Genomic DNA, 20,763 nt, shown 5'->3' with positions numbered 1-20,763 from the left:
CCACGGAATGCTTCTTGGGAACTTTCTAATTGGCCAGTGTCTATTCAAGTGCTCCATTCTTCTTGTGTCAGTTTTTGTACTTTGTCCGCTTTCCTCCTTCAAAACACCGATCCATTTTGCCAAAGCAGTCACACTCAGTGGGATATGGCCCTCTACAGCATTCTCTTGCATTTCTAACTTAGAGCAAGTACAAAAACCACAGAATGCCACATCTTTCATTCCTTCTGCTTGCAATTTGTGGGGGTTTCCCCTCATTGCCCTAGTTATGGTTAATTTTATTGTTAATCTGTTTTAAAGTATCAACTTTTGGTTCTGTTGAATCCACAGATCCTCTTTCATACCCCATTTTACTGACATACATTCTTCTCTGTGATTTTTTCTGTTCATTCTGGGAGTATTGAACTCTTCTTTGTGTTTCAGGCACTGCATCGATGACGTCAAACTATCCATTTCTAGTATAAGCATTCACTCTTCCAGAAATACAATTAGGTGGGGCTGGTTTGAAAAAAAATGTCTAGGTTGGCTACAGTTTCCCTGTGAGGTTTGTTTTGTTTTGTTTTGTCTACTTGTCATATCAGATTCTCAGGGAATAATGTTTATACAGTCAGCTGTACCATGTTATTATCTGTTTTTCCCCTTTGTGTACTGGTTTTATTTTGAAATTGTGTTGTCAGATGTATATTTAGGACTCTAATGTGCTATTGAAAACTCAATTCTTCAATCACTATACTTTTTCCTATCTCTTTCTCTTGAAAGCCCACATGTTTAATATAAATAAGTCCATATCAACCTTCTAAATATCAGTGTTAACATATACCATGCTCATTTGATGCTAGCTTCTTCCAAAAAGCATACAGTTAGCACCTGCTGCCTTGCAGAGTTTGAAAAGCTCCACTTTCAAATGCTGACTCTGTCTGCACTGGAGACACAGCACGTTCATCTGTACTGCTTGTCTGCCTTTCAGCCACTCACTCCTTGTTCTTTTCTCTTCTTTCCCACTCCCAGCCCGGGGGGAGGGAGGTTGCTCAGGTCTTTTCTATTTATTCACTTATCTGATGTTCTATGGTTCCATAGCTCCTGTGTGCAAATTCCTGTTCCCATTCCATGCTAATTCTGTGTGACAAGCTCCTGTCAGGGTGAAAAGCAAGATGATGTTCTTGCTGCCCCCCCTTTTTCCCAGGGAGAATGTACAGTGCACCTGGCATTCAGGGTTGCTGGCTGCAAACAGGGCAGAAGTGATCCCAAGGATCTGACACATGTGTTAGAGAAGTGAGGAAAGCGTGGGACTCACACAGAGAGAATCTCTCTCTCTCTCTCTCTCTCTCTCTCTCTCTCTCTCCCTCTCTCTCTCTCTCTTCCTCTCCCTCTCCTTCTCTTTCCTTTTCCCTCTCCCCTTCCCCTTTCTCTCTCCTGATAGGAAAATCTACAGGAATTTAAGCATAGATCTGAAAGGCAAGTAGATTTTTTCCCCCAAAGGAAAAAGAACATGTTTAGGGAAAAAATATGGTGGAAACCGCTAGGAGTGACCTGCCTTGACACAGGTTCAGGCTGCACGAGTCTGAGAGGTTATTACAGAACTTGGTAGATGTAGTGAGCATTTTGGTTTCCTTAAAAACCAAAGAAATGTTATGTAAATATGTTTTCACTTTCATCCCAGGTGTGTGTTATGGGGCTGCTTCAGACTGTTCACAGCAGCTAACTGTGATGTGTCTCGTGCTCTGGCAGGGGCTTGATTTTTGCTAACTGCAGATACTTTCATTCTAAGAGCTCTTGAGAGGGTGTAAGTGGGAGGGTCCTGAGAGAGCCTGTCGAGGCTGCTGTGGTCCCTGATGCTGCATTTGCTATTGCTGGATTGGTTTGCTGGATATTCTGATGAAGAAGATTGGATTTGCCCCCTAGAAACCTGATAACCCTGATTCAGCTTTAAAGAGATCTATATCCCCTTTCTCCTATAACCTTCTTTCTCTCCTACCTAGTGTTGGGAGGTTGGAAGGGATTGGGGGGAGAAGGATGGTAGATATAAGAACCCAATAAAGTAGCCAAAACCACTGTCTACAGGTAGGAACATAGGGAGAAGGAAGGGAGAGGGACATCTGTCCTGAACAGAGAAGGAGGGAGTCTGAACGTAGACTCTTCAGCAATGGATCTGTCTGCAAGTTAGATAGGACCTGGGGACAAGCAGAATGGAGTGAAGGGGCCAAATGGTTAACTCTCCATGGGGATAACGATACTCAGGGGCCAGAGTGATCCAGAGATAGTGGAATCCCATCCCAGGGTTTTGTTAGACTTGAGGATAATGGAAAAGGATGATCAGTGTGAACTCTCAAACCCAGGAGCTGGGAAGAGAAATACACAGGCCAAAAGAAGAGAACATGAAGGCCACTAGCTGATAACAAACACCAAAGGGGTGCTTCAGCCAACAGCCAAAGCTTCCAAGTTCATTTCAACCTTAAGTTACAATTTATAGCTACAGAGGCCATGATGAGGCACAAAGGGAATTCGTGGCAACCTGTGCCACATCTGAGAAGTCTTGGTAGGCAGTGGCAGCAGAAGGGAAGGGGCAGGAAAAGCAGACATGGCGCAGCAGAGCCATGTGTGGAAGGCTTGGCTCACCCTAACACCAGCTGTCAGCACGTTAGCCAAACCTGCCCTGGGGGTAGGAGCTTTAGAGCTTTCTACAAATTCAAACAGAAGCCACCTTGGCAGTGAGGACCAACAAAGTGATAGATGATAAAAAAGGGATGCTAAAAGGCCCAGGTAAGCCATTAATCCTTGCTAAAACCTTTCTCCAGTGGCTGGGGGGAAAGTAAGCTAGATCCGTTTAAATGGATTTTTCTGCCAGCATCATGATGGACACCAAACCTCTCTTTTACCCTATAGAATAAATGGGAGGAATAAATAGTACAGGCCAGGGTGCTATCTGTAAGATCCAAAGACAGACAGGTAAGTGTTAGTCAGGACTGCTTTTTCGCTCCATTAAACATGCACAATCCTGACCTGGCCCACTGTCCCTACAAATATGTCAAGCATGGCTGAGCCTGGCAAGCTGGTGGAGTACAGTGGAGGTGTGGACACACTCTCTAGGGGGCTCCACATGTTTGAGCAGGCCTCTAAACTGTCCTGAGAAGCATTGATGCCACGTCTAGAGTCTGAGTGTGAGATGAGGAACTGACGCCTTCCACCTCAAAGAAAACTAATGGCCCTTCTCACTATGTGTGACCCTGAAGTAGACAGGCCCACCCTTCCCCCTGCCCCCCCCCCCAGGAAGATCAGGACTGGAGAGATGGGAAGCAGAGAGGACTACCCTGGGGGAAAGATAGCCTGTCCAGAATGAGCTGGCATCATGCTGAGCTAGAAGGTCCTCATGGTGCTGGACAGTGAGGCCTGAGACAACACTTTCATCTCACCAGCCACAGATGCATCACAGAAAATAAGGCTCGGGTCCTCAGGGAGTTCCAAACACAAGCAAAACTCTATGCAGAGTCCCCATTTAAGAAGGGGCAGTCTGTCGGTTTATTTCTGGGTCTTCGATTTGATTCTGTTGATCAATCTTTCTGTTTTTATGTCAGAACCATGCAGTTTTTATTACTGTTGCTCTGTAGTACAGCTTGAAATCAGGGATGGTGACAGTTCCAAGAGTTCTTTTATTGTACAAACTTGTTTTTAGCTATACTAGGTTTTCTATTTTTCTATATGAAATTGAGGATAGCTCCTTAAGGTCTGTTAAAAATTGTGTTGGAATTTTGATGGTAATTTCATTGAACCTATAGATTGCTTTTGGTAAAACGGCCAAAACATTGGATTCACTTTGTTAATCCTACCAATCCATGAACATGGGACATCTTTCCATCTTCTGATATCTTCCTTAGTTTCTTTCTTCAAAGACTTAAAAGTTTTTGTCATATAAGTCTTTCACTTGCTTGGTTAGAGTTACACCAAGATAATTTATATTATTTGTGGCTATTGTGAAGGGTGTTGTTTCCCTGATTTCTTTCTCAGCCCATTTACTATTTGTATTGTTTGTATAAAGAAGGGCTACTGATTTTGTTTTTGTTTTTGTTTTAGTTAATTTTGTATCCAGCCTCTTTGTTGAGGGTATTTATCCACTGTAGGAGTTCTCTAGTAGAATTTTGGGGGTCATTTATATATAGTATCATATCATCTGTGAATAATGGTACTTTGACTTCTTTTCCCTTGATCTCCTTTAGTTGTCTTATTGCTCTAGCTAGGACTTCAAGTACTATGTTAAAGAGATACAGAGAGTGGGCAGCCTTTTCTTACCCTGATTTTAGTAGAATTGCTTGGGTTGATACACCTTGGGGGGGGGGCTTGCCTTCTCTGAGGAAAAGAGGGGAAAATGGGGGAAGAGGGTATAAGGGCAGGACTGGGAAGAGAGGAGGAAAGGGACTGGGATCAGGCTATAAAGAGATTAAATTAATAAATAAATGGGAAAAAGAGAAAGAAAAGAAGGAGGAGGGAAAGTCAGACTGAAAACAGCACCTGCGCTGGGAGGGCCCCACGGGGATTGTCAGCACAGCATCTAGCCCATTCCTCCTGTGCACTAACACCAAGGGCCATTGCCCTGCCAAAGGCATGGGTCTGCTTTGCAGTGAGACAGGGTGATCGGTCTCATGAGCCTCCACTCCCTCCCCAGCCTGGTTACCTGGTTGCCGGAAGTGTGCTGACTCTGGTGAAAAACACTGATGGCTCCACTTCCACATGCAGCCCCAGAGAGAGGTTCCTGTAATACCCTTCCACGTGTCCCGGGCCTCCGGAGTACTTGAAGTTCAGGACAGCTTCCAGAGTCTAAAAAGTTAACACAAATACCAAATAAGTACCCACAAGTGGACGAGGTGCCATGCCAGGAGGCAGGCAGGCTGCACCTAGGGAGAGTCTCAAGACACTCCCACATGACGGGATCATGCAACTATCCCAGCTCATACTGTGCACCTGGCACCATTTCTCCTGTGGTACCAAAAGTCTCAAGAGTCCTCAGCTGTACATGTGAGCAGACGGGGCTTCAATCTGAACAGAGAAAACACAGTGACTGTGTATCAACAGAAGGCAGGGAAGGGCAGCTTCCATGCAGGGAGTAGAAGGCAACTTCCACTCCCAGACTGACAGTGCACATAGGCCCTTCCAGGACAGGGGTGGTGCCACTGTGCCAGAAGCAGGGCATGGATAAGAGGTGGCAGGTGGCATCCAAATGGGCAAGGAAGCATCAGTACAAAGATGGCGGGTGGCTAAAGCTAAAATGGGCTGCCAATGGGGTGCCACACCCTCCCTTTCTAGGCTCTTTCCCAGGACCTTTCCTACTGATGTCTCTTACAAAGGATGATGGGAAAGGAGGAGAGTAGACCCTGCTGCTTGATGATACAAACATGCAAGAGGCATACAGCCACCACACAGGGGAGATGAGACACTGAAACTCCAGCCCCAGCCCTATCCAGCCAGACCTGACCCTCCTTTCCTTTGAGATGAGATCTTTGTATGCTGTGGGAGAGCAGCCCAGACCAAGAGCACTTGGGAAGAGGGGGTTCAAGATACAGGTACACTAACAAGGTCCAGAGAGGCAGGGCTCTATTCTTAGGAATGCTGAGCAAGGCCTCCCACGCCCACCATTGTTAGAAAGTACAGTGCTGCTGTATCACGGAGAAGATTCATGCCTAACCCCTGCCATAGCACTGGACAGTGGGTGGCTATAGTGCAAAAGGAAAAAGTACTAAGGACCTGTAGGCCAGACCTAGGTGGACTGCATCTGACTGGACTGGAGAGGGATGACCATAAGGGATAAATCCCACAGGACTGTGACACTAACCTCCAAGTCCTCCAGGACCCCTCAGGAGGAACAGCTGGAGCAGGCCTATAGCCCTGCACACAGGCAGAGGGCTATTGAGGACAGATGACACGTATCATAGAAAAGCTGGTACCTCCCACATGACACCCCTCCACCCCCCTGCTCAGTACAAGGCAACTTTGCAGGGTTCTATAGCCTGTGGGACACAGGGAGTAGCCATGGTAACAAGAAATCTTGGCCCAGCTAACTCCTGACTAAAATCATGGAAGCTTCCACAGCAGTGTCCTCAAACAGGTGTTGACAACAGGGACCCACGGGGCAAATCTAGCTGCCATCTGATTCTGTCGGGCTGGGAGCAAAGGACTGCACTGTATTTCTTACAGGGAATAAGTCAAAACAAAATGGAAAGAGAGAAGGCTGAGAAAGATAGTAAGGGCTAGAGAGATGGCTGAGCAGTTAAGAGCCCAGACTGCTCTTCCAGAGGATTTAAGTTCTGCTCCCAGCACCCATGTCTGGTGACTCACATCTACCTGTAAATCCAGCTCCAGGGAAATCTAACATCCTACTCTGGAGTTCTGGGACACCTACACTCAAATACACACACACTTCTTAATAATGAACTTTGCAGATAGAACTGTTCAAGGAAAGCATGGAGGCAAATCTTTCTGTCTCCCAGACACAAGACCAAAAGCACAGGAGACAGACCAGAATATAACAGGATGGTTCCACCTCACCAAGGAGGTGAATGATGGGATACAAGGCCAATAATGTCCCTGATGCGTGTCCACTCCATGTCAAAGAACAACATTGAAGGCTCCTAGCATACTGGACACTAACCGCCCTCCGGAAGCACTTTCCAGAAGCAGCAATGAAAACAGAAGCTGGGCACTGGGTGTGAGCTCAGCACTGGCACGGCTGTGTTGGAGCCTCCACACATGCATGAAGACACTGGAGTTAGTGCTCACTCTCCCCTAGCCAGTGTGACAGGAAGCCATGTTTCCAAGAGGCTAGACAAAGGTGCCTACATTTAGCCCTCATCTTCGTTAGGATTACTATTGCTATGACCAAAGCAACTTGAGGAAGAAATGGTTTATTTGGCATGTGTTTCCACAATACAGACCATCAGTAAAGGAAGTCAGGACAGGGACTTAAACAGGGCAGGACCCTGCAGGCAGGAGCAGATGCAGAGGTCATGGGAGGGTGCTGCTTACTGGCTTGCTCCCCATGGCTTGCCCAATCTGCTTTCTTATAGAACCCAGGTCCACCTACCCAGGGGTGGTCCCATACACAGCTAGGCAGGGGCCCTTCCACATCAATTACTGATTAAGAAAATGCTCTACAGGCCTGCCTATAGCCATCTTATTGAGGCATTTTCTCAATTGAGGTTCTGTCCTCTCTAGTGACTGTAACTTGTATCAAATCAACATAAAACTAGCCAGCATGGTCGTCTTCCCTCAGAGTCCACAGTCACTCAGCAAGATGTATTGGGCCCGCACTCCTTCTGCTGACCCACTTCTTGCAACGAGGAAGCAGACATAGCTATTAGGCTTTTCAGAAATCAAAAGAAGCTGCTTCCATGTACCTCCTATCAGAGAGAGGACATGTTGAGGACAGGCAGTTGGCAGAGTCTATACAGCCTCGCAGGGCAAAAGGAGAGATGGTAGGTTTACCAGTGATATAGTCTTTGACACTATGAATCTGGGGAACAGCACCTCAGCTTGCCATTTTCAGCCTCATCCCACCAACCATTAAACAGTGACTGATAGTAACTAATACTGACCTCCTTAGGCTCTCATGAAGAATCAAGAAGAAAACACAATAAATAAATTCTTTTCCCACTGTGCAATCTAACCCACTGGCAACAAGGCTTAGAACTGGAAGAAATGAGCATGCATACCATTTCTTTTATTTATTTTTGAACTTTAAAGACCGATTTATTTGGAAACAAACAATGACAATGACAACAAACCTTTGAGGCAAAGGATGATTTACTGAGAGAAAAGGTTCCTATGAACATCACTGTTTTAGTTCTTGCAGGGCACAGGTTCCTCCTATTGCATGTCACTCTATTGACACATGGTCACCACCAGACATCTGCAGAGCCCTCCTCGTCCTCCAAAAGAAACCTCTGTACCCTCTGCACACTGCCTTCCCACCTCCACTTCCCACCAGCCGCTATCCTGATTCCCGGCAGCCAGCCTTTCCGCATTCACTCGATGTAGATGACCCCTCTAGGGGCCTTGGGTAATCAGTCCTTCTGTGATTGCCTTATTTCATTCATCAAAATGCTTGAGGTTCAACCTGCCACGGGTTGCACCAGCTCGCCTTCCTTTGTAAGTTTGAGTAGCACTCCACTGTGTGGCCTGGCTGCTTGTGATGCATGAGGCTTCTTCCCACCCGGTGGGTCTAGTGAATAATGCTGCTGTCAACAGAAGCATGAGAATGTCACTGCCTCACTTCTGTCTTTGGGCATGCAGACGGTAAAATGTCTGCATCATACATTTACTCTGCATTTGCTTTTTGAGGGATCATCAGAGCATTTCCCACAGCAATACACCACTTAACCCTTCAGCATGGTTCTGGGTTTTTGTTTTTTTTTTTTTTTTTTTCTCACCAACACTCGTTTTCCCATTCTGTGGTAACAGTCATCTTATGGAGTGAAGCCACGTTTCACTGAGGCTTAGGTCCAGGCAGGCCTCTTCTCTTTTCCTTTGCTGTCAATCTATTGTGTGTCTTCCTTGGAATGATGTCCATTCATGTCCTCAGCCCGATGTTAGAAAGCTCACTGTTCCCTGTGCCTCCCACCACTCACTCTGCCTCCATGTCCGTGTGTATGCGTGTCATTCAAGCTTGTGATACCAACAGTGCTTTCACTGACCCTTGCTACACACTTAAATATCCCTCCCCCTGACCACCCAGGGCAACCCATACTTCTTCTTTAGTAATGAAGTGTTTGGTGAAATAGGTGTTTTTCTAAATTCAACACTCATATTTTGGTCTCACTGAAACCTCAAATTTTCTTACAACTCCCATCAGCCCAAAGCACAGATACATCATCTCCAGAGAGCCACTGGTTTCTTGAAAACATGTCCTAGACACCTTAAAGTCACATAAGGGGCCTTCTGTGAATTCTGAGCCTAGCTAACTCTAGTTATCTAATGAGATCGATCTCTCTCTCTCTCTCTATCTCTGTCTCTCTCTGTGTTTCTGTCTCTCTCTCTCTGTCTCTTAATCTCTGTCTCTGTCTCTGTCTCTCTCTCTCTCTCATTCATCATTTTGGATGAATGAGAGGTATCCCAGGTATCTTTTCAGTGCAATGATCTGGGGTTGGTACAGGATGAATGTGGCCTCTGACCTCGAAAAGATCAGTTAATCCTGAGTGCACAGATGCAGGAACAAACCAGCACATGAAGAAACAAGTGACACCATCAACCAGCAGGAATGTGGCACCTTGCTTCTATCACAGGCAAAGTGTCCAAGGAAACACAGCGTCTCTTCTGTGGTTTGAAAAAACCAGGATCATGAAGCCAAACTTGAAGACCACCTAAAGAGAAGGCTGTAGGAGAACTCACTCAGGAGTGAACAGAAAGTACACGGGGAGATAACTGTCAAGAGCCAGGGAGCGAGGAAGAAATACGCTGCTCCAATTTTCTTGAAATTGGCTGTTTCTTTACTCTGTAGAGAGCCAAAGAAAAGATATAATTATGGGGGAGATATCTAAGTTATGAAAATCAAGCACAGAAAGGATTCTGTGAAATTGAGTATTGCTGCCTTTCCTACTAATGATTAAAAGGAGGGGGGGGGAAGAAATGAAAAGCAGCCTCAGCCTGGTAAAATTAGAATATTTTAATGAAACCATAAAGCAGGCTGACAGGCAAAAGGCACAGGATATACAGTGCGGTGGGAGGAGAGAGCCATCCTTCCTGAAGACCATATGGTCCCTATGCAGAGCACCTTCTCAGTCCTTGACAGAAGACTTGCAGAAGGTTGCACTGAACAAGGAATTAGAAACAAAATATTTGTTTCCAAGCACAGTACAACCAGCTTTTCAAGTGAATGGCTACTTTTTATTGAGCACCTGTATATGTAAAACACTAAACTGAATAATCTGTAAACTGTACCTACTGCTGTTGTGATAAAGCACCCTGACCAAAGCAACTTAAGGGAGCAATCATTTATTTGGCTCACAGTTGCACGTTATAGTCTAACACCAAGGGAAACCAAGGCAACAGGAACTTGAAGCTGCTAGTTACAGTCACAGACAGTCGAGAGGAAAGAGTGATGAATGGATGCACGAATTCCCAGGTGCCATGGCCTGACAGGCTGGCTTTGATCCACGAGGTCCACATGATGGATGACGAGAACTAACTCCCACACAGTATTCTCTCATTTCCACATGCATGCTATAGTAGGTGCAGGCATGTGCGTGTGCACTCACACACACACACACACACACACACACACACACACACACTCTATAAAAAATGGCCCTACCTTTTATAAGACCAGTATTACTCAAAGGTTGAAATTAGAGAGTTTATAAGAAAACCATTTTAAGACTAGTATTTCTCATAAATTTAACTACAAAAGTACCTAACAAAGTACTTGTGCATCAAGTTTGAAAGTATATAAAATGCATCACACATCATAACCACATGAGTCGGGTCTCAGCAAAGCAAGGATGGTTTAATCTTTGAGCATCAACTCATGATGGTCTCTCACTATATTTACAAATTGTTAACAGGAAGCAAAAGTAAGCTACATGATCAACAGAAACGGCAGATACAACATTCAAACCCCTTCTATAATTTTGAAAACTTTGAGCAAATAATAAAAAGTACATTTTATGAAATATACCATTAAAACCTTAATGAAAAGCCACACATAATGACAAGTGACTAAACAGTTCTACCAAACACTAGAAATAAGGATAATGTGTTCGATGTTAAGCAATTAAAAGCATACATGGAGGAGTAAAAATAGTTCAGGGACGTCAAGACATCATTCTGTTTAAAAACAAAAATCCTAAGAAATCTACTGGAATGCTTAGAAACTGCTGATAGTACTGCAAAATAGCACAATTGCTTTTTTAAAAAAAATAAATAATAAAAAGACTTAAGTAATTTCTTGCCAATTTAAATCTGTAATCCCGTATTACTATTGAGCAATTCAACTCCCACCAAGAAAAATTCAAACATCTATTCACATGAAGATGGATACAAAAATGTCTGTGGAAACTTTGTTCAAGGCAACTCTAAACTTGAAATAACTGCACAGTAAGGAGCGGGCGGGTGGATAGTAGCTTCTGTAAAACAGGCCGCTTGCTCAGCTATGACATGGGACAGGGAGTGGTGTCAGCAACATGGATGACCCAAGAGCACACCGGACACTAGAAAGGTCATTCTTTAGTCTTAATAAGGAGACCAGAGTCTCCTTGGGACGGGAGAAGACTCGGCTGTAAAGGAGTCAGGGACGCTTTCTGGGGTCATCAGGTGTTCCACATCCCGGTGGTGGGGATGACCATCCATCCAGATCACACATTTGCCAAAACCCATCAGACTGCCCTTCTGAGGCTGCACTCAGCAAAGTGGATTTTGGGCACTGATGTTATTAACAGGCACACAATCATTTGTAAACACCTAAACAATGTTTGATGTTGGCCACGTTGATGAGGGACAACCGTGGAATGTGCAGGAGTCTTGGGTGGAGCCTAGCAGTCTCAGGTTCCACATTAAAGAACGGAGTGAGCCTGTGACTGACAGTAATTAAAACTGCATATTACCTTGGAAAAGGCTTTTCGCTTCTCTAGTTCAATATCCTTGCTCAGAATCTGAGTGTTCTGACAGATATTGCCTGAGATTTTGATCAGCTCTTATCAGAACTGTTATTGTTCATTTTGTATTACTAATCTAATGTTCCATAGTCTCTAATATAACTGGAGCTATTACAAGAGAAAAACAACCACCCTCATACGCATCCCAGACAATTTAAAAGTATAAGCAGGTCTCTAATTTCTGAAGACCCCAATTGAACCTGTCACCGCAGATTCTTTCTGTGAAATGACAAAAGATCAATAGCTGGAATGCAATACACTTTAGGAAGCCAAACACCCAGGACCAGCCACTGGCTGGGGCTCATTCCTGCCCTCAGAACAGGACAGATGTCTACCGGGGGGTCAGGGAAACCTACCAATGAAAGCCATACCATTACTTTCTGGTTAATTAGCACATTTGGCCAAAATCTCTCTTCAGTGTTAATTATGCCTTAAAGATATCAAGCAGCTACAAATTAAACAGTGCATCCACAGTAATGAGGAGGTTGGTTGGAGCAACAGCAGCCTTTCAGTTCAGGAGGCCCTGAGGACCTGTGGTGGCTGAGAAGAGATAGGACCTGGAATGCGGAAAGAGGTGGGGAAGTGGCCAGGGGCAAGCAGCAGGCCAAGGAAATATGTTAGTGCTGGTCCTAAGGAAAGGAAGCAGGTCAGAGGCTGGAGGACCACATTGGTCCCCAGCCATGTCTGGGTGGTGAGCAGCAAAGACTATAAGGTAATGCAGGAGCTGACATCCTGACGTGCATAGTGGAGCAGAGAAGCTTCTGTGTGCCCTTCCTTTCTTCCTTTCTCTAAACTTTGGGAGCCAGAGCTGGAATGTGGCTCATTTACCTACCATGCGTGGGCCCCAGTTCCATCACTAGTACCAAAAAACAAAAAAGAAAAAGAAAAAGAAAGAAAGAACCCACAAAACCCCAAAAGTAGGACAATTTGCCCAAATTTTGACAATTAAAATACCTTCATCTTTATATAGTATTTCTCTTATGAAAAGTGAACATCATTTTGTACACATGGGCCATTATTGTTATCTTTCCATGAATTACTCATTTATATTCTTCTAGCATTTCTTTTGATCTGTCTCTTCCTTGCAATTTTGTTTTACTAAGAATGTGCTTTGTAAAGCTCATGTCACTGGATAAACTCAGTTTGCTGCCTTGGTTCTAACATTGCTGCCTTTGAAATTGCCTTTACTTTGTTCCTCTTATGCTGACTAGGACCAGCAAATCAATCAATGGGAATAACGACTCCAAAAATAAACCCATACTGCCACAAGTAATTGGTTTTGACCAAGGGCAAAGACAATCCAATGATCAAATTAGCTTTTTGATGACGACGAGGGCCAGATACCTGGTCAGAGGCTGTCAGATAAACAACCCAGGCCATATCACGAACAAAAGTTTCTCTCTCCACACTGAGCAGGAGCACATGTACTTCAAGAGAGATAGGGCCACCTTGGAGTAGACAGGAGGCTCACAGAAAACACAAAGGACATTGAACACTGGTAGAAAACATCTTTTCTGTGGGGAGGGTTTTTCGAGAAAGGATTTCTCTGTGTGGCCATTGCCATTCTGGGAACTCACTCTGTAAACTAGGCTGGCCTTGAACTCGGAGATACGTCTGCCTCTGTCTCCTAGTTTAAAGGAGTTTAAAGGTTTAAAGGAGTGTGCCATCCCACCTGGCATCAGGAAAACGTGTCATTCGACTTCATGAAAATATTAAAAGAAACAATTTATTACCAGAAATATCTCAAGCAGTTAGAATACAGAAGTTGTCCATTTTATCCAGGTTGTCAAGTGAATTGGCATGCCATTATCTAGAATGTTCTCAGTTCCTGTAGATTTGGGGGTGTGTCATTCATTCATTTTTGGCATTGATAATTTGTGGGGCTTTTTTCTAATCCCTTTTCTAGATATATCTGCTGGGGACATCAACTTCATTGCTTTTGAAACATGCAAAATTTGGCTTTGTTTCCTGCAATGTCTGTAGCTAACTTTAAGATCTGGCACAAAGCAAAAGCCAGTGAGTGTCCAGCCTATGGTGTGAGGCTTGTTGCTAATTCATATTTCATTTTTAATAGAAGTTCCTAACATGGACGGATTGTGACTTTTCAATGTCCACTCTCTCCTACAGAACCCAAGCCTCCTCCACATTCCATACTCCTATCCAAATAGCACAACCCCGCTTGGCCTCTGGGTTTCTGCAGATTGCTCAAACCCTTTGGGAGCCCTACATGATAATATAGCATAAGCACTTCCCGCAGAAATGCCCACAACACTGCATCATAAGGCTTGCCTCCTTTTGTGGAAAAACAGTTCTCTGAGGGCAGGAGCCATGTTCTGTTTATCCAGACTCTCAAAGGAGAGGGCTCCACATGTACACGCTCAATGCACCTGAATGACTACAACCTCACAGGGAAGCTCGCAGGGGGAGGACATGTGGACCAGGGGCTCTGGCAACGTTCTAGTCTAGTCCCTGAAAATGGCAACACAGAAACGAAGTCTGATCTCAGAGTTACCTGGGCACTGCTTATTATCGAAGCATTAAAGAAATGAAGAATCTTGCCAAGTTCAAGCTGTGTCTTCCTGACTCTGTAAAGATCTTGTTCTTCCAGCAGTACAGGCTCTCCCAGAAGAAGAGAAGCTGGCCAGAAGGATAGGACTATGGGTACTAACCAGAGACCAAGTCTGGCCTGCTCATGGGAAGACCTAAGCAAGGTGCTTGTAGCACCAGCTCCTGGAATGGCACTGAATGCATGGGTTGTCTCTTGTGTGTAATTAACAAGAGGGTAAGTTGGGAAGGGAAGATCATCCATTTGACAAGACCTGAGTGTGGGATATAGTTCAGCGAGGTGAATGCTGGCTTAGTGGGCAGAAAGCCCTGTGTTTGAATCTTGGCAATGTATTTAAAAAATAAAAGAAGAAGAAGAAGTGAGAAGTCAGGGTGAGAGAGACAGCACCCAGGCAGTACCTACAGTCCCAACACTCAGGAGGTAGAGGCCTAAGGTAAGATTTTTTTTTTTTTTTTATACCAGGCAGAGTAGACCTCCTACATGAGGGCATCTGAGGTGAAAGTAGAATGAAAGACAAGAATGCCAGCCCTGCAGGATCTGGAAGAATGTCCCAGACACAGGAAATTGCAGAGAGACAGTGTTGGAGGTGGGAGATAAGCTCGGAGAGGTAGCAGATCAGGCCCCACAGGTACATGGCAGACAGACAGTGCTGAGCTGTGGCTCCCAGTAGATGGAAAGCCCAGGAGGCATCAGTGGAGGTGAACATTCTGGCACAGGGGCAGGAGACACAGAACAATGGGTGTGAGAGGATGCAGGCTGGAGAAATGGAACTATTAGCAGGAGGCTGGCAATGGGCATGAACACCAAGTCTGATTCTGTAGACACGTAGGAGCCGTATTAGGACTAACCAAGAAAGCAGACAACCAAATGAATGGAAAGGAACAAGGACTTGGGTTCCTTCCAGATTTTTGGTGAAGAAACTAGAGATAAGGAATGGAGGGAAAGGGTGAATAGGTTAAGAAGGACTTAAGACTTAGGTTTGAGACACATCGTGTTTGAAAAACCCCACAGACATGTGATGCAGACAGTGTAACTGAAAGTTCTGGATGGGCAAGGAGAAATCAAGGCAGGAGAGAGTATCTAGGCAGGGACTGCTGCAGAGCCTAGGGACAGAGGCCACCCAGCTCTGTACCTGACCGGACTCCTGGGCCCCTCAGAGACATTGCATTATATTTGCTGAAACGAACCACAGGGGCATGGTTGTTCACTATACGGCTATTCAGTGCTCCTGCTAACTATTAAGCATTTACCATGGTGGGTAATGCACAGCAAACTGCATCTTGAGCAGCAGAAAAGGAAATAGTTTACAGACTGGACCCTGGGAGCAAACTGCACCGACCGGTTCAGACCTGGCTGCCGCTGTCTGCTGAGTTGCCTGGTGAGTGATGTGATGGCGGCATCCTTATCCGGTTATCAGGAAGATAAGGACAGCTGGTGTTAGAAAAGTGCCTAGAGCTGTGCCTGGCATTGGGGCGAGTGCTCTAAGTGCTAGCTAATATTGCTATTACCGGGGTGGTGTTTTGACAGAAAGGCAATCAGGCATTAAACTAATTAGGCTCCGACCTTAAAAAAAAAAAAAAAAAACTCTGGTCCTAGTCACCCAGATATGGATCACACTTTCGCACAGCTGTCTTTAACCCTTCCCAATCCATGCCCATTTCCCGGCTCTTGGGAGTCAGCATAACATGCGTGCACAGTGTGTGCATTAAGCAAATGCTAAGGCTGCCAAGGCTATGCCTCACCAGGTCCCCCACTCAGTGAAGCCATCAAGATCCAGCTTGGTCTGAAAGCACAGAGAGCCTCCTCTCTAAACTTCCTCCACAGAGCTCCTTGCCCTGCTCAGAATTCTCTGTTCTTTGTGCTCCTATCCGGGACTTCCCCCTGCCCAAGCAGGATGATAAGAAAGAAGATAACGATGTCGTCCTGTGGGTTTCGATATCAGAGTACGAAGGTGGACTCATCACAAGGGCCGGCACAGGAAAGGGCTCTACATGCTTGTGTTGGCCCATATAGATTGGCACCTTGATAAAGCCTAGCCTCAAAGAAGATGAACACTCGGGAGATGTCTGTGAGAGATGACCTAGATTGGGGGGTGTTAAAAGACACCCCCAAAATTTAGGTGCAACCATCCCATGTCGGACCTTAGACTGAGTAAAGGGAGAAATTGAGCTGAGGACCAGCATGCCTTGCTGACTGCAGATACAATATAAACAGCTGCCACAAAATCCTGTTGCTATGGTTCCCCCCAACCCATGATGACTGTACCCCAAAACTCAGAAAAAAAAAGACTCTCCCTTCAGTTTTTTCTTGTCAAGTATTTTATTACATCCTGAGAAAGGTAACTAATTCAGGGCAGTTTTGTTCACCTCCAAGCAGAGGGGACCACATGTCCCTTTGCTACTTAGAGCAGGACCTGACAGTCCCCCAGGCTTGACTTTGACTGGGCTTCTTTCCAGGTCCTCACTGTGGAGGTGGCTAGGAAGGCATCATGGGAATATCCCACTCAGGGTCACTAAGAGCCAACATGTCTTCTCTGGTAACAACAAAACAGCACAAACTGTATATTGACGGATCTCTCTCTCTCTCTCTCTCTCACACACACACACACACACACACTTATCTACCTGTGCCCTGAATGAGAGTTAGACACTGAGACACTGAAGTAAGATACACAGTAACTGGTTCAAGAGAGGTAGCCTGCCCCCACTCAGCAGCCACCAGGGTAGGCATGTCAATGTCAGGACTGGGTGAGGCTGAATGAAGCACTGTGTTGCTTGGCAGGATCCAGGATGTGTCCGAAGGGTTCCCACCATCAGGGCCAGGTGAAGAGCATCCTCTTCCAAGGCACACTCTCCACAGGACCCACATCCCTGCTTCTGGAAGACCCTGTCCCATTCTAGACTCTGTTCCCAGAGAGGCGGATGTACAGAATTTAATCCTTAGACCCAGCATCTGGAGCTTGCCAGGGGCTCATTACCAGCTCTTGGAATCCCAGCCTGATGCCAAGTATTCAGCCAGCTCTCACCCAGAGTGAAAGCCTCAGGGACAAAGCTGTTCAGATCTCACCAGACACCCGCAGACACCTGAGGACAGTGGCCATCACTGAGTCACTAATGGCACTCTAGCCTGGGAGTCTGGAAGTGCAATCAACCACCTTCATCACACATTGTCTCTTGGACAGACTCAGGACCACATGGTGTCTCAATCAGGTTGGAAAGCCACTCAAACAGGTGGGATGTAGTTATGACCTGACCCAAGTGATACACAGGAATCAGGAAGGTCCTTTTTCAGAGAGAGACACTGTCTTCTTAGAGATATGAGCAAGTACTGAAGTTCTGTTGGGAGGAGCTGTGGGTACACCAGACATACAGGGGGAGGGCTTCTGGTACACTGAGCACTTCTTCTCTGAATTGTGTGAACTTCTCAAGCATAATGAAATGTATCATCGTCACTCACCTTTTATAGGAAAGAAAACGACTCAATACAAATATGACCCTTGTATTTAAATCTGCACTTTCTTTCTAGTCATCAAACCATGAGACACACTTAATTTCTTCCCTAACTGATGGAGTAGACATCCTGTGTGAAAGCTCAGAGCCTGTGTCAGCATGTGACAGTCGGGCCATTGGCCATAGGGTCAGCACTGTCTCTAGGCACCATGGTGGAGGTTGGAGGACATTCATTCAGCTGTGAATCAGATGTGGGATAAGAGCTGCTTTCATCTCAGGAAAATGAGCCGTGGAATCCTCAGTGTCTTTGTTCATTTCTTCATTAAATACCTTCATGATCTGCAGGTTCTACCATGGCAACTCTTGAAAGACAGTCAAGGCTGGACACGAGAACTCAGGACTCAGTGGAGCCATGTCTATTTTGTCAGGGCAGGGACCTAGTATCATCACATGGTGTCATCCATGCTGAATGTGCTGTGTCACCCATAGCAACCTTAAGAACCTAACTGAGGAGTTACTGCCCTCTTCTTTGACCCTCTGCTCACAGCCCCCTGGGCATGAACAGAAGAAAGAACACCAACGTGAAAGCTCTCCAAGATGGCCAGCTTCGACTGCTTACTGCCTGTGCCCTCAACCCCATGACTAACTGTAACAGCTCTGGCCAGGCAGAAGGGCTTCCAACCACAATACATACCAGCAGTACCTCTCAGGGTGCTAGGTGACTTCTCTAGCAAAATAAAACATGGCATCCTTAGATCTCTGTACTCCTAGTACCCAAGGTCATCATGGGTCAATTGTCAGTGTCAATTCTTGGCTTAATGACAGAACACTGGCAAGGGCATCTGTGTCTCCACACCCAACATGACCTACCATCTAGAGGAAGATATCTCTGATTATATACTGAACATTAAAGGGCTCTGTGGAAAGTATTACAGGATGTGAAGAGGACCAGGTTTACTGAAATGATCACACATCCACCCACAGGCAGGGATCTTTGATGCTGGGACTAGCTTTATTTTCAACAACTGTCCAGCTAATTTGCAATATGAACTTGGTGACAGGTACATGCTAGTCCTCATGGTCAACATAGACTGCAATGATGAACAGCCTCAAAAGATAGGCAGAGAGTCCCTGGGCCACTTCCACCCCAATACACTTCAAATTCCATTCCCAACAGCTATCATCCCTAGACCCTGATGGGCGGTGGGGGTGGGGACGTCAGCAGAGCCACAGATCATTGACATTCATACATTCTACCTAGAAGGCAAAAGATATACGATACACATATGCGGTCAAATGTGCAAACAGCCCTGTGAGGGGAAAAATGTCCCACAGGACATGTAGGTGTTCTAACAGCCCACAGCTGTCAGAACAGCACTGGCAGCACATACTGGGGTGGAGAGGGCTCTCAAACTTTCTCCAACACCACATATTAAAGTAATAGTTAGCAACCTTGCTTTTCAATTGGTTAAAACCAAGATACAGAAAAGAGGCAATGGCCCTAGACCCAGGACCCAGGCTACTGCCCATACCTGGGCACTTGCGTCTCACCAAAACCGACACGGAGGGGCTGGAGAGAGCTCTGGAGCATCCCCCACTCTGAGAGGCCTCAGTCTGCTGAACACAGCAAAACCAAACAGAGAGAACAGGTCATAGAATGAAGAGCACTGGGAGGAAGAGATGTATGCCTTTACCAGACAGACAAGATGTTAGCAACTGGAAGTTTGGGAACCACTGTATAAAATGAATGGAACGGGTGTTGGGGTTAACATTACCACAGCCGTGTCAAAGGTCACCAGTATGGTGATAGTGATTTCCTAGGCCGTCTCTGATGATGAACGAGCAGGAAAAACTCTGCAAGTGACTTTCAAAAGGAGAAAAGAAGAGTGGCGTAGAGTTTCACTAGATGATTCTTTCAAGTTCACGTTGGAAGCGTTTCAAAATAAACCTGGGGAAGTCATTAGTAAGACCAGTGTGCCTTGACTTTAAAAATAGCCTCAAACACGTAGGGGGTGTGTGTGTAAAGGAGCTGCGTTAGGGACACATGTACACCAAGGACAGTCTGGCTGCTTTTTCTGAAAACTTTAACTCTTTCTGAGAAAGTCCCAGCATGGACATGAGGACCCCCTTGGCAGTTATACTAGCTGGGACTCGGCCAGGGTTGAGTAACAATTAGACACGTGGCCTTTGAATCCAACGGCCTGCTGTAATCCTGTGCCTGCCCACCTAAAGTTCTACCAATGGACGGCCATTGAATATAGCCAAAGCCTAGGCAGGTACCAGGCCCACAGTCAGAGCTCCTCCAAGGTACAGTGGCCCCACCCCCACCCCAGTGCTGAGCACACAGCCCGGTGCAGAAGGCCAATCAACACTCACTGAATAAGTGAAGGAACAAAGCAAACACCTTCAGCATTGGTAGTCACAGCTCTGAGGGGATTACAGCTTCTAAAGTCGGGAGAACAGTCCCTATTATAAACAGGAACTTCATAGTCCTGCAGATGCTACCTTCCTTTTCTTTTCTTTTTTTTAAAATACACAGCTGTGAAGGAGAAAAAAAAAAATCCCCTGTGTGCCAAATATGCATTTCTAATTACATTCACCTAAGACAGATTTACTCTGAAGACTAAGAATAACTAAATAATGTAAGTTACAAAAGAGGAAGATTCGGTGTCAGTTGAGAACACTAAGCCGAAGGTAAGCTAGGATTAGTGATGAATCAGTAAGTCTTCCCAAAGAGATCAGGACACAAAGAGAGATGCAGAGGAGGGCAGAGTCTCACCTCCACGCAAGGGCTGCATCACCACCTGACTCCCTCTCTCACTGACCCCTTGCCTCTACCTCTGATGGAGACAAAAGGGAGGAGGGAGGTCTAAGAGCATCTTTAGCTACACAGCAAGTGTCTGGTTTGGCCTGGGATACATGAGACTCTTTCTCAAAAAGGGGGGGCTGGGTGGGCAGGAAAGCAGGAAGAAAGAAAGGGGGAAGATGGGAAGGCAGGAAGGAAGGAAGGAGGGAGGATGGGAGGGAAGGAAGGAAGCAGGGAAGGAAACAAGGAAGGGAGGCAGACAAAAAGCAGGAAGGCAGGCAGGCAGAAAAGGACACTAATTATGTTATTTGT

General features: G+C 45.7%; 1 protein-coding gene across 2 annotated transcripts in view; it reads right to left on the bottom strand.

Moving 5' to 3' along the window:
• Trappc9 (trafficking protein particle complex subunit 9) overlaps positions 1 to 20,763 on the bottom strand; it is a 448,636-nt gene that overhangs the window by 162,469 nt on the left and 265,404 nt on the right. For both annotated transcript variants that reach the window (XM_055626329.1, XM_055626330.1), the window contains one exon: positions 4,664 to 4,806. In XM_055626329.1, coding sequence (XP_055482304.1) covers positions 4,664 to 4,806 — 143 coding nt within the window. The remainder of the gene's footprint in view (positions 1 to 4,663; positions 4,807 to 20,763) is intronic.

This window comes from Psammomys obesus, unplaced genomic scaffold (genome assembly GCF_907164565.1).
Source record: "Psammomys obesus unplaced genomic scaffold, mPsaObe1.curated_primary_1811, whole genome shotgun sequence".
NCBI classification, from domain to species: Eukaryota; Metazoa; Chordata; class Mammalia; order Rodentia; family Muridae; genus Psammomys; species Psammomys obesus.
This window is presented reverse-complemented; position numbering and strand designations above follow the sequence as displayed.